General features: G+C 42.2%; 1 protein-coding gene and 1 long non-coding RNA gene across 5 annotated transcripts in view; one reads left to right on the top strand and one right to left on the bottom strand.

Annotated features, from left to right (window-relative positions):
• The window catches only part of LOC129149190 (uncharacterized), a 52,527-nt gene extending 34,924 nt beyond the window's left edge, over window positions 1-17,603 (bottom strand). Inside the window, exons 1-2 of the long non-coding RNA XR_008556176.1 lie at window positions 17,517-17,603; window positions 16,902-17,012 (exon numbers count right to left, since the gene is read on the bottom strand). This is a non-coding gene — a long non-coding RNA (uncharacterized LOC129149190). The remainder of the gene's footprint in view (window positions 1-16,901; window positions 17,013-17,516) is intronic.
• PTPN9 (protein tyrosine phosphatase non-receptor type 9) overlaps window positions 1-20,288 on the top strand; it is a 126,941-nt gene extending 106,653 nt beyond the window's left edge. For all 4 annotated transcript variants that reach the window (XM_028133409.2, XM_054716670.1, XM_008157051.3 and 1 more), the window contains 6 exons: window positions 4,961-5,054; window positions 9,658-9,724; window positions 15,644-15,722; window positions 16,922-17,072; window positions 17,490-17,697; window positions 18,434-20,288. In XM_028133409.2, coding sequence (XP_027989210.2) covers window positions 4,961-5,054; window positions 9,658-9,724; window positions 15,644-15,722; window positions 16,922-17,072; window positions 17,490-17,697; window positions 18,434-18,648 — 814 coding nt within the window. In that variant the 3' untranslated portion in view covers window positions 18,649-20,288. The remainder of the gene's footprint in view (window positions 1-4,960; window positions 5,055-9,657; window positions 9,725-15,643; window positions 15,723-16,921; window positions 17,073-17,489; window positions 17,698-18,433) is intronic.
• Window positions 20,289-22,822: the final 2,534 nt, after the last annotated feature.

Raw genomic sequence — 22,822 nt, forward strand, 5'->3', positions numbered from 1 at the left:
TTGCAGTCTATTGTAAGTATTCAACTCTGCCATTGTAGTGTGAACGTAGCCACAGACAGCACTAAACTGATGGGCTTGGTTGTGTTACAATAAAACTTTTACTTATAAACTCAGGTAGCCAGGCCAAAGTTTTCCAAGTTCTGTCTAGAATGATTCTCTTATTTTCTTAAATTTTTCATATTTTGCATCACTTTGATGTTTTTTTCCCTATTCTGGGAAATTTCCTCTACTTTCTCTTTCATCTTTTCTTTTAAAATTCTTATCTTGGATATGTTTTTTAATTTCTAAGAGCTTTTCTTCTTTGTTCCTTTTTCATTGCATCCTATTCTTATTTCATGTATGCAGTACCTTTTTTCTTTGAGGCTATTAATTGTACCCCTTTAGAACTCATTTTCTCATATAAACTCTATTTTGTGCTCCCCCCCCCCCCCCACGCCCCAAGTAGTATTTGAATTGATCTCTTTTGTGTTAAGGGCTTTTCTTAACTACCTGGAGATCCTTGGCTGTTAGTTCACACTTAGGAGTGGGGTCCTTAAAAGCTGCTTGGCCCTAGCTGATTTGGCTTAGTGAATAGAGCATCGGCCTGTGGACTGAGGGGTCCTGGGTTCGATTCCAGTCAAGGGCACATGCCCGGGTTGCAGGCTTGGTCCCCAGTGGGGCGGGTGTGTGTGTGTGTGTGTGTGTGTGTGCGCAGAAGCTGGGTTGCAAGCAGCCGATTAGTGATTCTCTCTCATCTTTGATGTTTCAACTTCTCTCTCCTTCTCCCTTCCTCTTGGGAAAAAAAAGAAGAAGAAGAATGGAATTTTTTTTTTTTAAAGCTGCATGTGTGAGCTTCAAATTAAACTGGTCAGCTAGCTTGTTGTTTATTTACTCCTAATGACAGAATTCTTTTATGTAGGGCTATTCACTTTTTCCAGAGAGGAATTCTCCACTCTCTTGACTGGTAGGGTCCAAGCGTGGATCTGAGTGTAAGACAGGATAAGACAGGGAGAGTGGGGCAAGGTATTCTCACTGTCATTCAGATTTTTATTTATCCCTCTGTTTTTAGTCCTATGCCTCACCTTGCCTTACAGGGTGTGGGATTTGTAAGGGTGAGTCATTATGTATCTCTATAAATACCTCTATGGGTCCTAGCTTCCTCCCTCCCTTCTCTCCTCCCTCCCTTCTTCCCTCCCTCCCTTTTTTCCCTCCCTCCCTCCCTCCCTTCCTTCCTTCCTTTTTATTAAATCTTTATTGCTCAGATTATTACAACTGTTCCTCTTTTTTCCCCCCATAGCTCCCCTCCACCCGGTTCTCACCCCACCCTCTGCCCTTACCCCCACCCCACTGTCCTCATCAATAGGTGTACGAATTTTGTCCAGTCTCTTCCTGCACCCCCACACCCCTTTCCCCCCGAGAATTGTCAGTCCACTCCCTTTCTATGCCCCTGATTCTATTACATTCACCAGTTTATTCTGTTCATCAGATTTTTTATTCACTTGATCTTTAGATTGACTTATTGATAGATATCTATTTGTTGTTCATAATTTTTATCTTTACCTTTTTCTTCTTCTTCCTCTTCTTAAAGAATACCTTTCAGCATTTCATATAATTCTGGTTTGGTGGTGATGAACTCCTTTAGCTTTTTCTTGGCTGGGAAGCCCTTTATCTAACATTCAATTCTGAATGATATCTTTGCTGGGTAGAGTAATCTTGGTTGTAGGTTCTTGCTATTCATCACTTTGAATATTTCTTGCCAATCCTGTCTGGCCTGCATAGTTTCTGTTGAGAAATCAGCTGACAATCGTATGGGTGCTCCCTTGTAGGTAACTAACTGTTTTTCCCTTGCTGCTTTTAATATTCTCTCTTTGTCTTTTGCTCTTGGCATTTTAATTATGATGTGTCTTGGTGTGGTCCTCTTTGGATTCCTTTTGTTTGGGGTTCTCTGTGCTTCCTGGACTTGTAAGTCTGTTTCTTTCACCAGGTGGGGGAAGTTTTCTGTCATTATTTCTTCAAATAGGTTTTCAGTATCTTGCTCTCTCTCTTCTTCTGGCACCCCCATAATTCAGATGTTGGTACACTTGAAGTTGTCCCAGAGGCTCCTTACAGTATCTTCATATTTTTGGATTCTTTTTCTTTTTGCTTTTCCGGTTGGGTGGTTTTTGCTTCTTTGTATTTCAAATCTTTGACTTGATTCTTGCGATCCTCTAGTCTGCTGTTGGATCTCTGTATATTATATTTTATTTCAGTCCGTGTATGCTTAATTTCTAGTTGGTCCTTTTTCATATCCTCGAGGGTCTCACTAAATTTATCGGCCTTTTCTAGAAAATTCTTGGAAAACCTTATAACCATGATTTTGAACTCTATATCCAGTAGTTTGCTTTCCTACATTTCTTTCATTTGTGACCTGTTTCTTTGTCTCCACATTTTGGCTGCTTCCCTGAGTTGATAGAGTGGCTTTGTGTGCGAGGTGTCCTATAGGGCCCAGTGGCTCAGCCTCCCCAGTTACCTGAGGTGGACACTCTTGGTGCAACCCTTTGTGGGCTGTGTGCACAGTCTTGTAGTTAAGCCTTGATTGTTGTTGGTATCACTGGGAGGAATTGACCACCAGGCCAATTGGCTGTGAGGATCAGCTGTGTCTATGCTGGGAGAACTTCTGTGCTGGAGACACCCTTATGAGGCAAAACTTGCTTCAGTGGGGCTTTGGTGCTCACTGAGTCTGCCTCCTGAGTGTGTCCCTTATGGATCTGAGGAGTTGTAATCTGGATGGTCCCACTCTGACCACTGGGTACACTGACTCTTGGATCTCCAAGGAGGTGCTAATTTAGCCTCTGCCAGAGGCCACCCAGCAGGAGCTATGGAGAGATCTGCAGATTCCTCTTCTTTGTTTGGAGTTTGGAGGTGCCCAGATGAGGCCCAGCTGTGAAGCAGTGCAAGCTGCTGTGGGGCCTTGGGCCTTCTTTTGGATGTTCTGGGTCTCACTGACTCAGCTGCAGTTTGTTAGGTAAGTTTAGATTTCAAAGGACCAGGCCATTCATATGCAAAAGCCTCTGGGCTCAGCTTGAATGGGGTGGACTCTTGGGGTAGAGCAAATTGCAATGGTGTCATGGGGCGGGATCTAAGGTTGGTGCAAACAACAATGGCTTCCCGTCAGCCTTGCCCTAAGAGGCCCCTTGGTCTCAGTGTCCCGCAGTAATCGCTGCAAGCACCTCTGAGAGAAAGCCACCCTCGAGTTTTGCCCACTGCCAGACAGTTCAGTTTCTCCCCGTATGAGTCTGGGTCCCCAGAGTCTCGCCCCGAACTGGAGTTCAGAGCAGTTGGGAGCTTTTGTCTCCCTCCCGATTGAGAAAGCCAGCCGTGCACTCAGTTGCCAGCCCTCTCCGTGCACGAGCCTCTGTACCTCCGTACCTCTGCACTTTACTTCCGCAGCTCCTCTGAGTCTCAGTGTGCTTTTCTCTTCCCTTCTGGTTGTAGAATTTCCACTCAGCCAGCCTTCCTGTGGTTCTGGATGGTGTCTGTTTTGTCTTTTAGTTGTAGTTTTGAAGTGGTTGTGTGAGGCAGCAAGTTCAGGTGTGTTTACCTATGCCACCATCTTTGTTTCCCCCCTTTCTTTCTTTCTTTCTTTCTTTCTTTCTTTCTTTTTTCTTTCTTTTTTTTTATTTTATTAATTTCAGAGAGGAAGGGGCAGAGAGAGGTAGAAACATCAATGATCAGAGAGAATCACTGATAGGGTGCCTCCTGCATGCCCCCTACTGGGGATGGAGTCGGAAACCCCACATGTGCCCTGACTGGGAATCAAACCGTGACCTCCTGGTTCATAGATTGATGCTCAACCACTGAGCCATGCAGGGCCAGAAGTTCTAGCTTTCTATAATTGGCCAAGTCAGCAAAAATCCTTCCATTTTTCTCTCTGCCAAAATGGGTGTAATCCTCTTTGTTCACTTATGACTCTGCTGTCACTTTTGGGTTTGTACTGATTAGTTCCTTTTATAAAAATTTATTTATTTATTTATTTATTATTTTTACTAGTGGCCCGGTCACGAATTCGTGTACCAGTGGGGTCCCTCAGCCTGGCCTGCGGGATCGGCCAAAACTGGCGCTCTGACATCCCTCAAGGGGTCCTGGATTGAGAGAGAGCACAGGCCAGGCCAAGGGACCCCACCGGTGCATGATCAGGGCCAGGGAGGGCCCCAGGGAGGTTGGCCAGACAGGGAGGGACCAGGGAGGGCTCCAGGGTGTGTTCAGCCTGTCTCGCTCAGTCCCGATCAGCCAGATCCCAGCAGCAAGCTAACCTACTGGTCAGAGTGTCTGCCCCCTGGTGGTCAGTGCACACCATAGCAAGCGGTTGAGCAGCCTTAGCATATCATTAGCATATTACACTTTGATTGGTTGAACGGATGATCAAACGACCGGACACTTAGCATATTAGACTTTTGTTATATAGGATTTTAGAAAGAGAAGAAGGGTGAGGGATGGAGAGATAGAAACATGGATGAGGGTACTGAGCCCACAACCCTGGCATGTGCCCAAACAGGAATTGAACTGTGACCTCTTGGTTCCTAGGTCAATGCTCAAACACTGAGCCACAACTGGAGGGGCTCCTTTATTTTAATGAGGTTGCTGGATGGACTGGCGTCAAACATGTTACCAACCTACCTTGTTAAACTGGAACTTAAGAGATTTATTTTGAATATCTTTTTGGAAATGAGTAGTAGAAAATGTTATTTGCAGCTAGATTTTTTTGGTGTTGTACCTCTATTTCTCTTTTTTTCTTTTTTGAATGGAAATATTTCTATAGTACTTCCTTATTATTAAAATATTAAATGATATGGAATTATATAGACTAGATCATGAAAAGCTCAATATACCTGCCCCTGACAGTAACTGACACCCACCTTAGTACTGCCAGGCTTTGTACGTACACATACATACTACCCCCACTTTTTCTTTTTCTTTATTTTGCTTATTTCATTTTCTTCAGGTCTCCAGGAAACCTAGAGAAGAACCGCTATGGGGATGTACCCTGCCTGGACCAAACAAGAGTAAAACTGATAAAACGAAGTGGCCACACTCAGGTAGACAGATAAATTCCATCTTTTCAGGAGTACTGAGGGAAATTTAAACCTCTTACAAAGTGAAGCTTACTAATACTATAGTTGAAAGAACATGGATTCTAAGTCAGAAAGATACTGTTTGAGTTTTTTTTTTTTTCTTTTACTGTTTGAGTTTTGATGTTGCTACATACTAGTCTATTGTTACCATAGGCAAGTCCCTATATGTCCATCTCATAGTATTAAGTGGAGATTAAATGACATACTTTATGTAAATGCTGATAGCACAAGGTCTGGTATTTTGTAGGTGCCTGATAAATTATTGCCATGGCTGATTGTGACTCAGTTGGTTGAGAATCATCCCATGCACCAGGAGGTCACTGATTCGGTTCCGGGTCAGGGCACATGCCCGGGTTGCGGGCTGGATCCCCAGTGTGGGGTGTGCAAGAGGCAGCCGACGCCGAAACTGGTTTGGCTCAGTGGATAGAGCGTCGGCCTGCGGACTCAAGGGTCCCAGGTTCGATTCCGGTCAAAGGCATGTACCTTGGTTGCAGGCACATTCCCATCGATGTTTCTAACTCTCTATCTCTCTCTCTTCCACTCTGTAAAAACTCAATAAAATATATTTAAAAAAAAAAAAAAAAAGAGGCAGCCGATTGATGTTTCTCTCTCATTAATGTTTCTATCTCTCTCTCCCTCTCCCTTCCTCTCTCTGAAATCAATAGATATATATTTTTATCACATATAATGCATTAGTAGAGATATTTAGTGAAAATGTTGTTCAAACATTTAACATCAGTGTTTTGTCCTCATTTGGATCTACTTTTTGAGTTAATATAAAAGTTTTCTAGAGCACATCATTTTTATTTCCTTTTAAGTACTTGGTGATGTTACTGGAAAGCTTATTCTAAACCAGAAAAATCTATTAGCATAACACTAGCGCAGTTTTTTTTTTTCATTCATCCTGTACCTCATGCATTGTCTATAGCATAATTATTCACTTACTCCTTTTCTTAAAAAAATATTTTTATTGATTTTAGAGAGGATGGGAGAGGGAGAGAAAGATAGGAACATCAATGATGACAGAGAATCATTGATCGACTGCCTCCTGCATGTCCCCTCCTGGGGATTGAGCCCACAACCCAGGCATGTGCCCAGATCTCTTGGTTCATAAGTTCATGCTCAACCATCGAGCCACACTGGCTGGGCCATTTACTCCTTTTTAAAGTCCTCCTTAATATAATTTGTTTACAGCAACATCCAGCACTTACAATTTTGAGGTCAATGACTAAAAAAGTATTACATTTTTTTCTTTTTCCTTCTTTTATACCAGTTTTGTCTGGTGGCTTATATACACATTTAAAAAAAACACCCACAAAAACAGCATTGGTTGAGATTGAAAGTAAAGGAATTTAAATAGTACCCTTAACTTTAACATGACACATATTATAGGGAATTGTTAAATCCCTTCTTCTTTTTCTAGGGGATAAGTTTTTAGAAAATCATTGCCTTGTATATAGTGCATGGATCTTGTAACCTTAATGTTTTAAGCACATAAACTGAATTCCAGTCTAGGACCCTTACAGAAGGTTTTCTTGCAGGAGCATTAGTTAAGAGCCTGGCTGACTGAGGGCAAATTCATCAGTATTATTGAGATTGTCACAGTATATGCTATGAACAAGCAGAATATAAGGGCTAAGTTGGGGCTCTGGAGTCAGAGATATCTATATTTATGTTTTGCTGAGTGCTCTGTCTCCAATACTTAGAACAGTGCCTGGTATATAACAGACGTTCAGTAAATTATTTGTTTAGGAATGAGTGAATCTTAGTGTACCAGGAGACTATTCTAGTTATCGTGTAATTAATCTGAAGATCATCACTTGAGTTATAATCCCTCTCATTACTATAAACAATGACAGAGGCTTTATTTCCACAGTAAATGGGGGAGTCGGGTGAATTGTTCACCAGATTTGCTCCTGAAATCATAAAGCTATTAGTCATAGTTTCCATTGAATATTCAGGTAGTAATGGAGCCTGGGTGTGAGGCCCGTGCTGCTGATGGTCCTAGATATGAGGTATAGCTTTCTTCCTTTTTCAGTCACACTTTGCCTTTCATGTGTGGCCGCATTGACAGGATGTCCTGCTCAGGTGCTTGGCTTGCCTCCTTTTTGGTTCTGAGCTGTAGTCCTGCAAGTGTTCCTCCCTCCCTCCCTCCCATCCCTCCTCCCTCCCTCCCTTCCCTTCCTTCCCTCCCTTCCCGCCCTCCCTCCCTCCCTTCCTTCCCTCCCTTCCCGCCCTCCCTCCCTCCCTCCCTCCCTTCCCTTCCTTCCCTCCCTTCCCTCCCTCCCTCCCTCCCTTCCCTCCCTCCCTTCCCTCCTCCCTCCCTCCCTCCCTCCCTCCCTCCCTCCCTCCCTCCCTCCCTCCCTCCCTCCCTCCCTCCCTCCCTCCCTTCCTTTGATTTTAATAATAGCTTTCTTGATATATAATTGACATACCATACAATTTATCCATTTAAAGTGTATAATTCAATAGTTTTAAAAAATGTATTCTTTGTGAATACATTTTTTAAAACTATTGAATTATACACTTTAAATGGATAAATTGTATGGTATTTGTCCACCATCCAGAACTGAAATGTCATGGCTGACATGTACACATAAGGAACTGGTGGACATTGAAATTGGGTCTCAAAAGAACTGTTGGCCCAGAAAGAAACTCACTACAGACTGATTCATTTGCATGTCAGCATAACCATTATTGCTTGTCTCATTTTCGGTTCTTATAAGTGTATCTCTAGTAGCACATGATCTCACTCATCTAGGGGAAATGATGAACAACATAGACTGATGAACAAGAACAGACCCGGAGACAGGGAGGCATCGATCAGACTGTCGGGCCTCAGAGGGAGGGTAGGGGAAGGTGGGGGGAGAGGGGGAGAGATCAACCAAAGGACTTGTGTGCAAGCATATGAGCCTAACCAATGGCTAAGTTCAACAGGGGGGTGGGGGCATCTGTGGGGAGGGGTGTGGGATGGGAATGGGGGGATGAGGACAAATATGTGATACCTTAATCAATAAAGAAATTTTAAAAAAATGTATTCACAGAATTGTGCAGCCAATACCACAATCAACTTTTTAATCACCTGAAAAATAAACTCCATTTTCCTAAGTAGAATTCTGGGTCATATGTTAACTGTGTTTAACATTTTGAGGAACTGCCAGACTCTTTTCCAAAGTGCCTACAACATTTTACATTACTACTAGCAATGAATGAGGGTTTTAATTTCTCCACATTTTTGCCAACATTTATTATCTCTTACCTATATTCATCTTAGTGGGTGTGAAATGGTATCTTGTTATGATTTTAACTTGTACATCTTCTTAGGAGAAATAGTTATTCTGCCCATTTTAAAGTTGGGTTGCCTTTGCCCTGGCGATGTGGCTCCATTGGCTGTAGTGTCATCCTGTGCACTGGACGGTAGCAGGTTTGGGGTTTCATCCCTGGTTGGGGCACGTTTCAGGAAGCAACTGATAGATGTGTCTCTCTCACGTCGATGTTTCTCTTTCTCTCCCTGTCTCCCTCTCTAAAATCTATTTAAAAAATTAAAATAAAATTGGGTTGTCTTTTTACTGTTGAGTTGTGATAATTCTTTATATATTCTAGGTATAAATCTCTTTTCAAATATATGCATTCTGTGGTATTTTTTGTTTGTTTTCACTTTCTTGATGGTATCATTTGAAGCACAAAAGTTTTCAATTTTAATGCGTTGAATTTATCTGTGTTCTTTTTTCCTTTGATGGCTTATAATTTTTTAAAATATATATTTTATTGATTTTATACAGAGAGGAAGGAGAGGGATAGAGAGTTAGAAACATCGATGAGAAAGAAACATCGATTCAGCTGCCTCCTGCACACTCCCTACCAGGGATGTGCCCACATCCAAGGTACATGCCCTTGACCAGAATTGAACCTGGGACCCTTCAGTCCGCAGGCTGTCGCTCTATCCACTGAGCCAAACCGGTTAGGGCTAATTTTTAAAATATAGTTATTTATTGATTTCAGAGAAGGAGGGAGAGGGAGAGAGAGAGAGAGAAACATCAATGATGAGAGAGAGTCCTTGATTGGCTGCCTCCTGCACATCTCCTATTGGGGATCGAGCCTGTAACCTGGGCACGTGCCCCGACCGGGAATCAAACTGTGATCTCTTGGTTCATAGGTCAACACTCAACCACTGCTGGCCAGGCTGCTGCTTGTGATTTTAGTGTCATATTTAAGAAGGCCATGTCTAACCTAATGTCAAAAAGATTTAATCCCATAGATTCTTCTAGGAGTTTTATAGTTTTAGCTTTTACATTAGGTCTGTGATCCATTTTGAGTCAGTTTTTGTGTATGGTGTGAGGAAGGACTCAGCTTGGTTTTTTTCTTTTTCTGCATGTAGATATCCAGTTGTTCCAGCAATATTTGTGGAAGTGAGGTTTTGAATTGACTTGGCCTTTTTGCTTCTCTCTTTTTTTTTTCCTGACAAGAATAGCCATACCCTTGGTTTTATTTACCTACTAGTACATTATTTTCCCACCCAAATGGTGTATTCCACACAGCTACAATGATGTTTCCTTTTTATCATTAGACAGATTACATCAATGCCAGTTTCATGGATGGCTATAAGCAGAAGAATGCTTACATTGGTACACAAGGTAAGTTAGTCCATCCCTCACAAATTGGTTTTGAGTCATCTACCTGTAGTTCTTTGCACCAGATGATAGCATAATTTTTAAAGGAATGGTTACTTTCTGTGATGTTGTGGCCATTAGATCTTGGTTTTTCATAAAGATTGGGGGTTATTGAAGAAGGCAGATAAGAGGTGCGGAGTTTATACATATGTGCCTGGAAACTCACTGCATAGAGATTAATTGGAAATTTCAACACACAGCACTAGTACAATTTTTGGACTCTGTCTTAGTATTGCCAACCCACGGAGATAGGATATCAGAAGAACTCATTGGCCAATTAAATGCTCTTTATGGCCAGTAGAAGGCCAGGAATGGCAGTGGGACTTCCCGGAAATTAAGTCCAATCTTGAATGGGTGTGGATGTCCTGAGAAGCTTTGCTGATCCCTGTACCATCACAGAGCACCTCAGCAGTCTTCTGAGAGTGAAGTACTATGTTCTCAGGGTTTCAGATGGAGCTTTTATAAATGCTGCTGTGTGCCTACTACTCCCCCTACCTGGCCTCTGCCATCTCAAGGAGAATATCAGGTTGCCTTCTAAGAAGGTGGAAAGAAATCACAACACAGGAGGACATAACAGGCCCGTATGGTCTCAAGGCCCTTTGACCATTGCAGAACATGGCCAGCAAAAGATCTGATGGAGCCCTAGCAAGTTTGCCTCAGTGGTTAGAGCATCAGTCTGCAGACTTAAGGATCGCTGATATGATTCCAGACAAGGGCATATAACTTGATTGTAGGCTCAATCCCCAGCATGTGGGAGGCAGATGGTCAATGTGTCTCTCTCACATCGATGTTTCTCTCTATGTCTCTCCCCATCTATTCCTCTCTCTCTCTTTAAAATATTTTTATTGATTTCAGAGAGGAAGGGAGAGGGAGAGAGAGATAGAAACATCAATGATGAGAGAGAATCATTGATCGGCTGCCTCCTGCACACCCCCCACTGAGGATTGAGCCCATAACCCGGGCATGTGCCCTTGACCTGAACCGAACCGGGGACCCTTCAGAACGCTCTTATCCCTTGAGCCAAACCAGCTAGAGCTATTCTACTCTCTCTTAAAAAAAAAATCAATGGAAAAGATAACCTATGGTGAGGATTAACAAAAAAATAAAATAAAAACAATTTTGGTGGATACTTCTTTTACCAGCTGATCAAACTTAGCACCAATAATGGACAAACATATATTATATGACTCCTGTTGTGAAACAGTGAGAACATTATCAGCCTATGTTGTATGTTGATAGCTTTTAAGTTCAAATCTAATCATGAGAAACCAGACAAATCCAGATTTTGGACATACAATAAGAAAACTGGCTTACACTCTTCAAAGTTCATGCCATAAAAAAAAGTCAAGAGAACTGTTCTAGTTTAAAGGAGACTAAAGAGACATGATAACTAAAGTTAATGTGTGATCCATGATTGAAACCTGTGTTTGGAGAATAAAACTGTTAAGGACAAACTGTTGGGACAATTGGAAACTATGCATTAGATAATATTATTGTATCAGTGTTTAATTACTTAAGTATGATAATGCTATTGTTCTGTAGGAGAATATCTTTGTTATTCTAAATATGTGTTCAAGTATGTAGGAGTGAAATGTCATAATGTCTAAAACTTACTTTTTTTTGTTCCAAGTTATAAGAAAGTTTATTTAGAAAGTTACAGAGGTAGTAGAAGTGAGTCAGCTGGGCTGCTTGGGCTAAGGAAACAAGTTACAGAGGCAGAAGGAGAAAGCGAGGCAGAGCTAAGGGATGTGCCTGAGGGGAAGAAGAGGTGAAGGCAAAGGCAAAGGCATGCTCCCCAGAGGAGACAGAGGGAGAGCATGATGACACTTTTGTTTGTTTGTTTGTTTGTTTACCAAAAATAAACAGTGTTTATTTATGGGAGTTAGAATTACATTAAAATTTATTTATTTATTTTATTATATTTTCCAAAGAATTAAAACTTACTTTTGAATAGTTCCGTAAAAAGGAAAATATGTGTGTGTTTATATACAGTAGCCTCCCCTTATCTTAGGTTTTGCTTTTATTTTTAATTTTTGGTTAATTCTCACCTGAGGATATTTTTCCATTGATTTTTTTTTTTGTTTTTTAGAGAGAAAGAGTGGAAAGGAGGAGGAGAGACAGAGAGAGAGAAACATCTACTAGTATGTGAGACACATCGATTGGTTGCCTCCGCATGTCGAGCTTGCAACCAAAGTACGTGCCCTTGACTGGACCTGAACCCAGGACCCTTCAGTCCGTGGGCAGCGCTCTATCCACGGAGCCAAACTGGATAGGGCCGGTTTTGCTTTCTGCAGTTTCAGTTACCCATAGTCAATTGTGATCTGAAATATTAAGTGGAAAGTTCCAGAAATAAAAAATTCATAAGTTTTAAATTGCATGCTTTCTGAGTAACATGATGAAATCTAGCCTGTCCCATTCTATCCCACCTGGGATGTGAATCAACCTTTTGTGCAGTGTATCCACACTATATATGCTACCTACCTGTTAGTCACTTAGTAGCCATCTCAGTTATCCCATTGAGTATCAGTGTTTGTGTTCAAGTCACCCTTACAATAACCTATCACTATGTCACAATGCCTAAGTCATTCACCTCATTCATCTCATCACATAGGCATTGTATCATCTCACATCATCACAAGAAAAGGGTGAGTAGAATACAGTAAGATATTTTGAGATAGAGAGACCACATTCACATAACTTTTGTTACAGTTTATTTTTAAAATTGGTTGTTGTTAATCTCTTACTGTGCCTAATTTATGTTATGTATCATATGTATGTATAGGGAAAACTATATATATCTATATATATATGTATATATATAGGTTTGGTACTATCTGTGGTTTCAGGCATCCCCTGGGGGTCTTGGAACATATCCCCTACAGATAAGGGGGGACTACTATATAGAGAAAAGCAAACGTTGCAAAATGGTAGCTAAAAATTATATCTTTGAACTAAAGAATGTGAGTACACGGTACTATTCTTTCAACTTTTTGGAGGTTTTCACACTTTTCAAAATAAAAGTTAAGGGATAACAAAAAGGAAAAGGGCCTTTGGATTCTTGGTACATTGTCCATTGGTCTTATGGTCACAGGTTTATTTTTCTCTAAGAGGGACCCCTCCCTCCAAAAGGAGTCCTTTCAAGAAGAAACAAGAGAACAATCAGGGAAGATTGTTGGCAGGTATAGGATATGATGTGATGCCTGAGAGAGGAGGGCCTTTATTTAGGAGGATGGTCTTGGTATGGTTGGGCTTATAGAGGATAAGGATTGGCTTTAGGGGGCTTCAGAATGCTCCTGCCTCCAGGTTTAGAAGGCAAGGGTACTGCTTAGCATTGCTAATTATGCAAGGCTTGGCTCTTTCAGGCTGGCTCTGTAGGCCCTGTCCAGGAGAAGAAACTCCAAGAATATACCACAGAGGGTTTCTTGAGTCAAACATTGATAACGTTTAGAAGGTGTTAGTACCAGAAGATGGGGGCCCTGTGATGTTGAGAAGACTGGTTTCATTTGTCTGGCTAATATTCCTGGCTATATTTATAGTATTCTGATTTTTAATCATCATAATATTTCTAGTAACAATATATGTCTCTATTGAGAGTATGTATTATATTTCAGGAACATAATCCCCATCTAATTATTATAGAGACTTTGCAAGGAAGGTTTTTAATCCATGAACAAACTGAAGCCCAAATAGCTTAGGTGACCTTGTATCACACAGCTAGTAAGTGACAAAGCCAGGATTTGAAAATATGTCTGTTTGGTTTTAAAGTCCTAGCAAGCCTAGTCAGTGGATTGTTTTACCCATGTCAGTACAAACTGGTGACTATTTCTTCAGAAAAGTCTGCTGTTAAAGAGTCTAATCTGGGGAGTACAACTTTGCCTTCCAAATCTCTCTCATGCCTTTGGGAAAATTATGACCTTCTCTGTCCAGCCTGAGTTTGGGTGGTATCAGGTGCTCTGATAGGCAATACCAACTTGTCAGTGGTTTGAATGTGGTAAGTAAACTGTGAGCTGCGTGGTACAATGTAGTGAGATGTTGGATAAGCTGTGAGTCAGAGATGGGGCAAGGGTATTCTCATTTTATCTTTGATGTGCATACTACGATAATGCATATGTTACAGAAAATGAAGATGAAAATCACTCATAAACCTGAGACCCATAGATAATGTTAACATTTTTCAGCATCTCCTTCTAAACCTTTTTCTATGCATATAAATAGGTATAGACCTATAAAATATCTAACAAAATATTTTATATAGTCGCTTTTTTTATATAGTCTCTTTTTTTCACTTGGTGATATCATGTGCACTCCTTTCCAGAGCAAAAGATACAGATCTTATTACCATATGGATTGTTTAAATTAGGGATATGCGATACTTTAATCCTCTTTTGTTAGACATTTAGTTTGTTTTCAAGACTTCACAGTGTCCACTTCTGCACAGAGGAAATTCTAGTGTCATACAGTGTTGGTGCTTGCTAAAAATGTTAGCAAAAATGGTAGTGAAACCTGCAAACTTTCAGGATAAAATCAACCCTTGTGCTTCCCTGAAAACAGAAGAGGAAAAAGCACTAGGAAAGTAAAAGGAACTGCCCTGAGTTGTTACTTCTTTGATTGAAAGGGAGTTGGCTGGCCCACGAGTATCTTCCAAGTTCCCTCTGAAGGCCCTCCTGTGCAGGTTGTAAGACAGAAGGGTAACGTGATGACATGGCCCTTGCCCCAGCACCATGTTTGCTGAGATGGGATTAATCCTCACAAAGTGAAATGACTGGTGTAAGACCATATACATTAAATGGTTAAGCTGTTTTGATCTAGCTGTGCCATCAAGATCTGAGACAAGAGGAGGTCCTACAAGGAGTGTGGGGTCCGAGAAAGCTGCAAGGGAGAGGCAGCACTTGAAAATGGGTAGGAAGTGAAAAGCCTTGGAGATGAGAGAGATGGCTTGAGCAAGGGAATAGAGGCAGAAGTGAGCATAATGTGTCTATATTGTGATGAAGCAATTTTTTAGGAAGATTAAACAGGCAGGAGTATCCAGAATAGATTGGAAGAGAGAGTCCTGTTCAGAAAAGTAAACCAAGATGGAAGTATAGTAACTCAGACAAAAGATGATATGGTTGGTTCTCATAGCAGTGAAATTGAGTAGAGAGATCAGGATGGGAATAAAAAACAAAAACAATTCAAAGGCAAAAAATCTCAAGGACTTGTTAGATAAAGAAAATGGTTAAAGACCCTGGCCAAAATGGGTAGCACAGTTAGTTAGAGTGTCATCCCGATATGCCAAGATTGCAGATTTGATCCCCCTCATCAGGGCACACACAAGACTCAACCAATGAATGCATAAATAAGCGGAAAACAAATGGATGTGTTTCTCTCTCTCTTTCTCTCTCTCTCCCTCCCTCCCTCTCTCTTCCTCTCTCTTTCTCTCTCTCCCCTCATCACCCCCCTCTCAAATCAATACATTTAAAAAAAACAATTTTAGAAAAAATGGGTCAGAATTGGCTTCAACTTTTTAAGACTGGGTGATTGAAGAATGCCAGTACTGTGAATAGAGATGGGAAAGTGTAGAGAGAAAGCTAGTTTTGAAGGAGAAAGCTGAATTGCAAATATGTTGAGTCTGAGGAGATGATGGGACATGGAAGGGGACAGTTCACTTGGCAACTGGTGATTGATTATAAGGCTTAGATGAAATGAAAGCAGCTACAGACTTGTACACAGTTGACACTGTCAGTCTGGATATGATAGTTGAAGCCCTGGTGATAAGGCTCTAAGAAGTTCAGTAACAGTGCTTCTCGGACTGTAACCTACCTCCATGTCCTCCTGGGGACCTTGTTAACATGCAGATGTGATTTCTAACACGCTCATGTACCTTGTCTTCTCCTTTCATTCCAGGCCCTTTGGAGAATACTTATCGTGATTTTTGGCTCATGGTATGGGAGCAAAAAGTCTTGGTGATTGTCATGACCACTCGGTGAGTTCATCACTTTTCTTCCCACTGCTCTCTGCCCCCCACGACCCCCTCCACACACACACACACACACACACACACACACACACACACACACACACATGCATCATGGGTGATTGCAAAGAGGCATTTAGCTCTTAGACGCAATGAGGATTAAGAAAGCCAGGGCCAAGAGTTTAGGTGTTGTAGCTCTTTTTTTTTTTTTTTTTTTTTTTTTTTAGCTGATCCAAAGTTAACACAGCCAGGGTATGGTGGAAATCGATAGATCTAATTTGTCAAAGATTTAATCCATGGTCTTTATCCACTAAAGGAAGTATTAGGAAACATGGGACAATTCACTTTGAATACTTCCAAAGGGCAGCTGTATGAAAAATAAAATGAAGGGCAGTGACTGTCACTCCTTTTAAATTAACAAGTCAGACACCGACATGCCAAGTGTGTGTCTGAGTTGCCGGTTCCCCTTGCTCCCCCTTCCCCTGCCACTTTGACCATTTTCTGCTCTTGTAGGCAGGAAGCTCTTGATGAAAATAGTATTTTTGAAATTTTGGTGTACACATCTGCCAAAACTTCAGGAATTACTATTTCATTAGTATTACTATTATCATTCTGATAATCGTAACCTATTTAGATGAGGAGAAAAGAATTAATGAGAATGTTAGCTCATTTTGCTTTCTCATGGTACTGTCACAACCACCTTTGATTTGGAGAGGAGGTTGTGGAAGAAGTGTCCCCTTGGAGTAACTTGGAGCCACTGATGTGTAAAGAGGTGGCCTTTAGGCCTTTACACAGACCTCAGGGCTGGCATTTAGGAGCTGTGCCTTTCCTACTCTTCTATCCCTCACGGGCCCTCGTTGGGGAAGAAAATGAACAGTGGCTGAGGTACAAGGCGGAGAGTTCAATCTGGCCCACCACATTTTATCTACTGTCTTTATGTGTCCACCCAGTATTTATCCCAGATATGTGAGGAGTACCCAGAGGAAAGGGGCCAAATGATATAGTAGGTGCTCACTAAAAGTCTGCATAACGAATACTTGCAGAAATTTTTGTTGTTACATCTGTTTAGAATGAGGGTTTTCTTTATTTTCTGCCAAAAGTGTAAGTTAGAAACAATGCAAGAGGTGATACTACTGCCCCTGGGGAGGGCATGGTTAATGGTGTGGAGAGGAAGGGCGGAAGGCTTACCTTGCTCTGTGTGTCTTCAGCTTTGAGGAGGGCGGCAGGAGGAAGTGTGGCCAGTACTGGCCTTTAGAAAAAGACTCTCGGATCCGATTTGGCTTCCTCACAGTGACCAATCTAGGCGTGGAGAACATGAACCATTATAAGAAAACAACGCTAGAAATTCATAACACAGAGGTAAATCCAGGTTTCTATTTTCTCACTCTTTTGAAGCTAAGGGAGAACCATTACTGTAAAGAAAATATCCAAAGGGAAATAGGCAGGCTTCCAGGGGGCCTATAAGTTACTTCCATTTTTTCTGGGAAGAGGATCAGGATATTTAATTCAGAGCCAATATAACCATATTATCTCAATAGTGGCATTAAGTAGGAATAAAACTTAGAAGAAATCTGGATCCTACAAATAGGAATTCTGCCCTTTCCATTCATTAAGCCTTCCCTTTGGGTTTGTAGAGAAGCAGTTGTGGAGAAAGTTGAGGGTGGTAGGCAGGAATCTTGGTGGTAGAGATCCCAGGATGTCAAGAACTAGAAAAGCTGAAGGTAGTCAGGGCAAGCAGAAGTGACCTCATTAACTTTTCTTCTTTTTCTATCCAAGGAGCGGCAGAAACGCCAGGTGACTCACTTTCAATTCCTGAGCTGGCCAGATTATGGTGTACCCTCCTCAGCGGCTTCCCTCATTGACTTCTTGAGAGCAGTCAGGAGCCAGCAGAGGTTGGCCGTCAGCAGCTTGGGAGCACACTCCAAAGGGCAGTGCCCTGAACCACCCATTGTGGTCCATTGCAGTGCAGGCATTGGCAGGACAGGTAATAATGCACCTGATGCAGCTCTCATAGCCTCTCGAGGCAGTAAGGGTGGGGAGGAATAACCAAGCTCTTCCTTGCCAGGTTAAGAGAATTTGGTCCAGTGGAGGTGAATTGCCATGAAAAATTCTTCTTTAATGTATTTCTGGTATCCCTAGTGCTAAGTGTGTGTCCAGAACATACACTTCACAAGCCAAGTTCTCTGGGGGTTGATGCTATATACATCCCATCAGCATGGTCATCTTCTGACCCCATCAGTCACCTGGGTGTCTCAGAGAGCTCAGCTGTGCTGTTGCTTCCTTCCCATCTCTCTCCTTGGGGAGGTTTCCACCTTGTTTTATCTCTCCATTCTGGATCCAGTTAGCAACTTTAGCCTTAAGGGGATGATTATTGAAGGGATGCTGGCATTTCTCGTCAGAGATCCCTTTGGGAGAAGGTCAGGAAGAACGGGTTTGTGTTAGGCCTCTGGAGAAACTGTGAGTCTGAAAATTAGGGCCCAGGTGTGGGAGTGCTGTTGTTCTATCAGGATTGCCCCTTTCCCACCTCTTCCTGTGCCCTCCATATATATGCCCTCTCATTTCTCCGGCCTCCAGCACTCACTGTGCCCTCCTCCTTGACTCGTTCAGGCCTAAGGCCCCTTGCCTTTAAATTCAGTAATCTAGTCCTCCCTGAGTTATTTCGTGGAAGGGTGGGGAGAGGGGAGGTAGGTCACATATGACTGCTTCCTTTCTTCCTTCAGGTACCTTCTGCTCACTGGACATCTGCCTGGCACAGCTGGAGGAGCTCGGCACCCTTAACGTGTTCCAGACGGTGTCCCGCATGAGGACCCAGAGGGCCTTCAGTATTCAGACCCCCGAGCAGTACTATTTTTGCTACAAGGCAATCCTGGAGTTCGCAGAAAGGGAGGGCATGGTGCCATCCAGCCACAACGTCGTGGCTATGGAGAGTCAGTAACTGTCCCATGAGCCTCCTCCTGCTAGCCAGCCTTCTTCCTTAAACTCCCTGGACACCGCTGAGCCTATAGGCTGCCATCAGTTACACTGAAGCCATGGATGAACCTCCTTCTTGTGTCTCCCAGTGTACGCAGGATGGCCTTTCCCTTTGGCTAGGTAGATGTGGTGAAATGGTTACTAGAAAGGGCCAGCAACAATGTGTTCTTAATTCCTAGCACCTGCCATTGAACTGTGCCTTATTAAAACCAAATTGTGGCTATTGATTTTTGCTAGAGGCTCTAAGCAAGGTAAGTGAGAAAGGACCCCCCTCCCCCTTTCCAATGCCTTCTTCTTCTGGAGATCTCTTTCCCATTCCTTCCCCATTGCTAGGATTTGATGGGAGGTTTGGTGAGCATCCACCTTCCTTCCCAGAAAGCTTGACCAAGTTATATGTTCTAGAGAAAGTCCCGAGTGCCAAGCACGTTTATACCTAGAGCGTGTATTCGAGTCTCTTCTGTTATTCTGTGTGTGTGTGCGCGCGCGTGTGTGTGTGTGCGCGCACACACACTCATGTGTATGGGTCCATATGTACGTGTGTATATAAATATATATTGTATGTGACAATATGGTGGTATTCTATAAATACATATACACACAGTTACTCCTTTATAAAAGTTCCTGGGGCTCCATGTTGCAGTTTAGGACTCGTTGCTTCTTGTGCCCTACTGTTTATCCTGGACTAGCTGGGGTTGGGGATCATGTCTCCTGTTGTCAGACCACAGAGTTGTGGAAGAGGACACAGGTACATCTACTCTTCGTGTTTTTGCCACAGGCCTTCATCCTTATGTAATGACTTATCTCACTCCAGAATGCTACCTTTTGGAGCCAAAAATACTGGTTTGTGGTGACACTGGTTTAATTCAGCTTAGATTGCCCTTACCTAATGATTTCCTCCGTTTACTTTGCTGATTTTGGTAATAGACCTCCACTGTGATTCTCTTTTCTCTTCCTATCCCTCGGGGATTGAAGCCTGGGAGTAGAGATGAACTCACTGAGCAGCCAGAGCCAAAAGCAGTTTCTTAGAAGGAAAGAGAAGGAGCCTCGGTATGAGGAGGAAACTACCATGAGAGTCTGTCTCTGGGAGAATGTGCTAGGGTCCCTTTTTCTTTTGCCAAAAGGTTCCTTTCCTTATGCAGCTTGGTCATATCCACTCAAATAACCAGTTCTTTCTGCCTAGTAGCCTGCCAGAGCCTGGAGCTCAAGCTGGGTGGGTTCTATGACAGTAAAAATCTTAACTCCTGACTGGGTATAGCAGTCCCCCTGCAATTACTATTTCCTTCCCATTCACCCAGCCTATCCCTGTCTGCGCCCAGCCTACCAGCCTGATATGCCAGGGATCCCCAGTGCTCTATATTCCCAAGAAAATCCCAGGAACCCCTAAAGCTTCCTCCATCACAGATGAGGTTGGTAGCTGATCAGACCTCAATAATTTTATACTGTAATAAGCTCTTGAATGTATATGTTCTTATTTTACAATCTTTTCCTTTTGTATTTAATGTCAATGGATTGAGTCAGATTCAGAAAATAATTGTAAATGTTCATATTCAGTATCTTATACCAATAGTTTTGTGTTTACATATAAATATACTGACATGATCAAACTCTTTTAGCTTCATCAATTTAGTAGCAGTGTTGGGCTGGGAAGGTAAGGAGAGGGTCTAAGAGCTGGTCTGGGAGGGATAGAGAGGCAGGGAGGGGCCCAAGGCCTCAATATCTGAGACTTTCAGGTCTGAAAGCATTCTATCTACCTTGCCTGTAGGCCATGACCTGACCTCTGGGCAGAAATAGGGAATCCGTACCAGTTGAGTGCTTATGGGGTGCCAATCTCTATGCTTGGTGCTTTTCTTCTCATTACCTCATTCAAACCGAACAACAATCCAATGAAAGATTATTCTCTCTTCATTCTATTTCTATATAGATGAAGAAGGTAAGGTCCAGAAGGTTACAGTGATTTGCTCTAGAACTACAGCTGAAGTTGGTCTGCTTATAAAGCCTTTGGCCTCTTCACTGCATTGCTTTCTCAAACATAGAGTGTTTTGTCTTTTGAAACTACATCTTTTTTGTAGTTCTCTTTCAGAGCATAAACATTGCTTAAAATTCCAGGTAATTGATCTTGAGCTCATTTTGCATGTAGTAGACTAGAAGGGTGAGAGTTGGTGACTGATTCTCCCAAATAGGACCTCCTTATGTAGGGTCTTCAGATCTGTAGAGTACTGAAGGGGTCATTTTCCTAGGGACACTACACGCTTATGGGTACACTCGTGTTCGTGGGAAAATCTTGCATCATTTGCATCTCTCTCTTAGAATGGAACCAGAAGCTTTATCCATGCAGGCCTATTCCCCATGCCAGATAGCTGCTCCCTGTTGACAGCCTGCCAAGCTGGGACTGTTCTGGCCTGGAGTGTGCAATATTGGAGTGTTCTTACAAATTATAGCAGTTAACATTTACTGGGTGCTGGACTGTCCAGGTGTTTAAAAGTGCTTTCTAGGTATTATTTCATTCACCCTCAAAACAAATTTAAAATATTAAATATAATATATATATATATATATATATATATATATATATATATACACACATATTTATATATATATATAAACATATATATTTATATAAACATCAATGGTGAGAGGGAATCATTGATCGGCTGCCTCCCGCACGCCTTCTACTGGGGATCAAGCCCACAACCCAGGCATGCGCCCCTGACTGGGATCAAACCCGGGACCCTTCAGACTGCAGGCTGACATTCCATCCATTGAGCCAAACTGGCTAGGGCCAAAACAACCTTTTGAGGTAGGTATTGACAGGAGAAAACTGAAGTACAGGAAAATTAGTTTGCCACTAAGAACCTGGACCATCTGATTCCAAAGTACCTGCTGTTAATGTTAACTCTTACACTAGATTCCCTCTAAGGATTCATCTCCTGATCTGCCAACAAATTTTTCTTGAGTTTCTGACTTAAGAGCTGAACTGTAGAGAAAATAATTAAGCCAGAAAATGATTAGTAATTTTCTGGATGATTCTTTTATTCTCTTGGGGGCAAGAAGCATAATGGTGAAGAGAGATACCTGAAATCTGGGAGATCAGAGAAGGCAGGGTTTTGGTGAAATGTATAGGAAATAGGATTAAATTATAAAGGATCTATCTGTAGGAAGTAGACTTGAACTGTCATTTATTTGAAGAGGTTGTAATCCATTGCTCTGTAAATTCAGGTTACTCATGAGCTCCTCCTTGCATGTCTAAGTGTTGGTCAAGTTATCACTTGCAAGAGCTCCATAAAGATGCAGATTCCTGGATCCTGCCCAGTATGTGATTAAGTAACTGACAGAATAAGCCAGGTATCGGAAGCACTGTCTCTGTCCATATCCCTGACTCTGAGGAAGGTTAGTAAATTGATGTCTTCCAAATCTGAAAGAGAGAGATCAACAGCCCCATTGCCATAGTTACTTGTAGCTTTCACCACTGGGCAGATAATCAGCAGGCTCAGTGTGAGCCTATCTGTTTTAAGCGTTAAAGGAGGCAAAAGGAGGAATACAGAAAAGAAGCCCCAAATCCGTTCAGGAAGTCAAGGCTTTCACACAGGAGATTTGGTGAACAAAGCGAAAGAACCCACGATCAAGTGCTGGATTGTGCAGTTGTGAACATAAGATGAAAAAGTGTCCAAGGAAGAGAGCATTGTGGGCTAACTCAGGCTTCTATTTCTAATTTGATTGCTACTTTTAACCTAATTTATACTTCCTCTAGCATTGGCCTCTATCCTGCCCATCCCTGTAAGCTAGGATGGGACTCCTGAGGTGAAAGGTGCCACAGCACCCACAGCCTAGGAGATCCGTCATTGTCAGTCTCCACGTCACCATTTGCAGGTAAATGACAAACTGGGACTGGTTCTTGGGAAGCTGGACTATTTTAAGCACTGTAGCTTGAGGAAGATGGGACTTCTGTCCTTAAAGATGTCCCCTAGGAATAACCAGACACACATACGGAAATGCACAAATCAGAGATCTGGAGGGAGGTGGGCCAGATAGAAAAGCTTGCCTAGAGTGACTGAGCTATTTGGTAATTTTGAGGTCTCACCACTTAACCCAAGTATCAAGTCCTAGCTTCCTTTGGTAAAATAAGAGGCTACATTAGATCT

This window comes from Eptesicus fuscus, chromosome 5 (assembly GCF_027574615.1).
Source record: "Eptesicus fuscus isolate TK198812 chromosome 5, DD_ASM_mEF_20220401, whole genome shotgun sequence".
In the NCBI taxonomy this organism is placed as follows: Eukaryota; Metazoa; Chordata; class Mammalia; order Chiroptera; family Vespertilionidae; genus Eptesicus; species Eptesicus fuscus.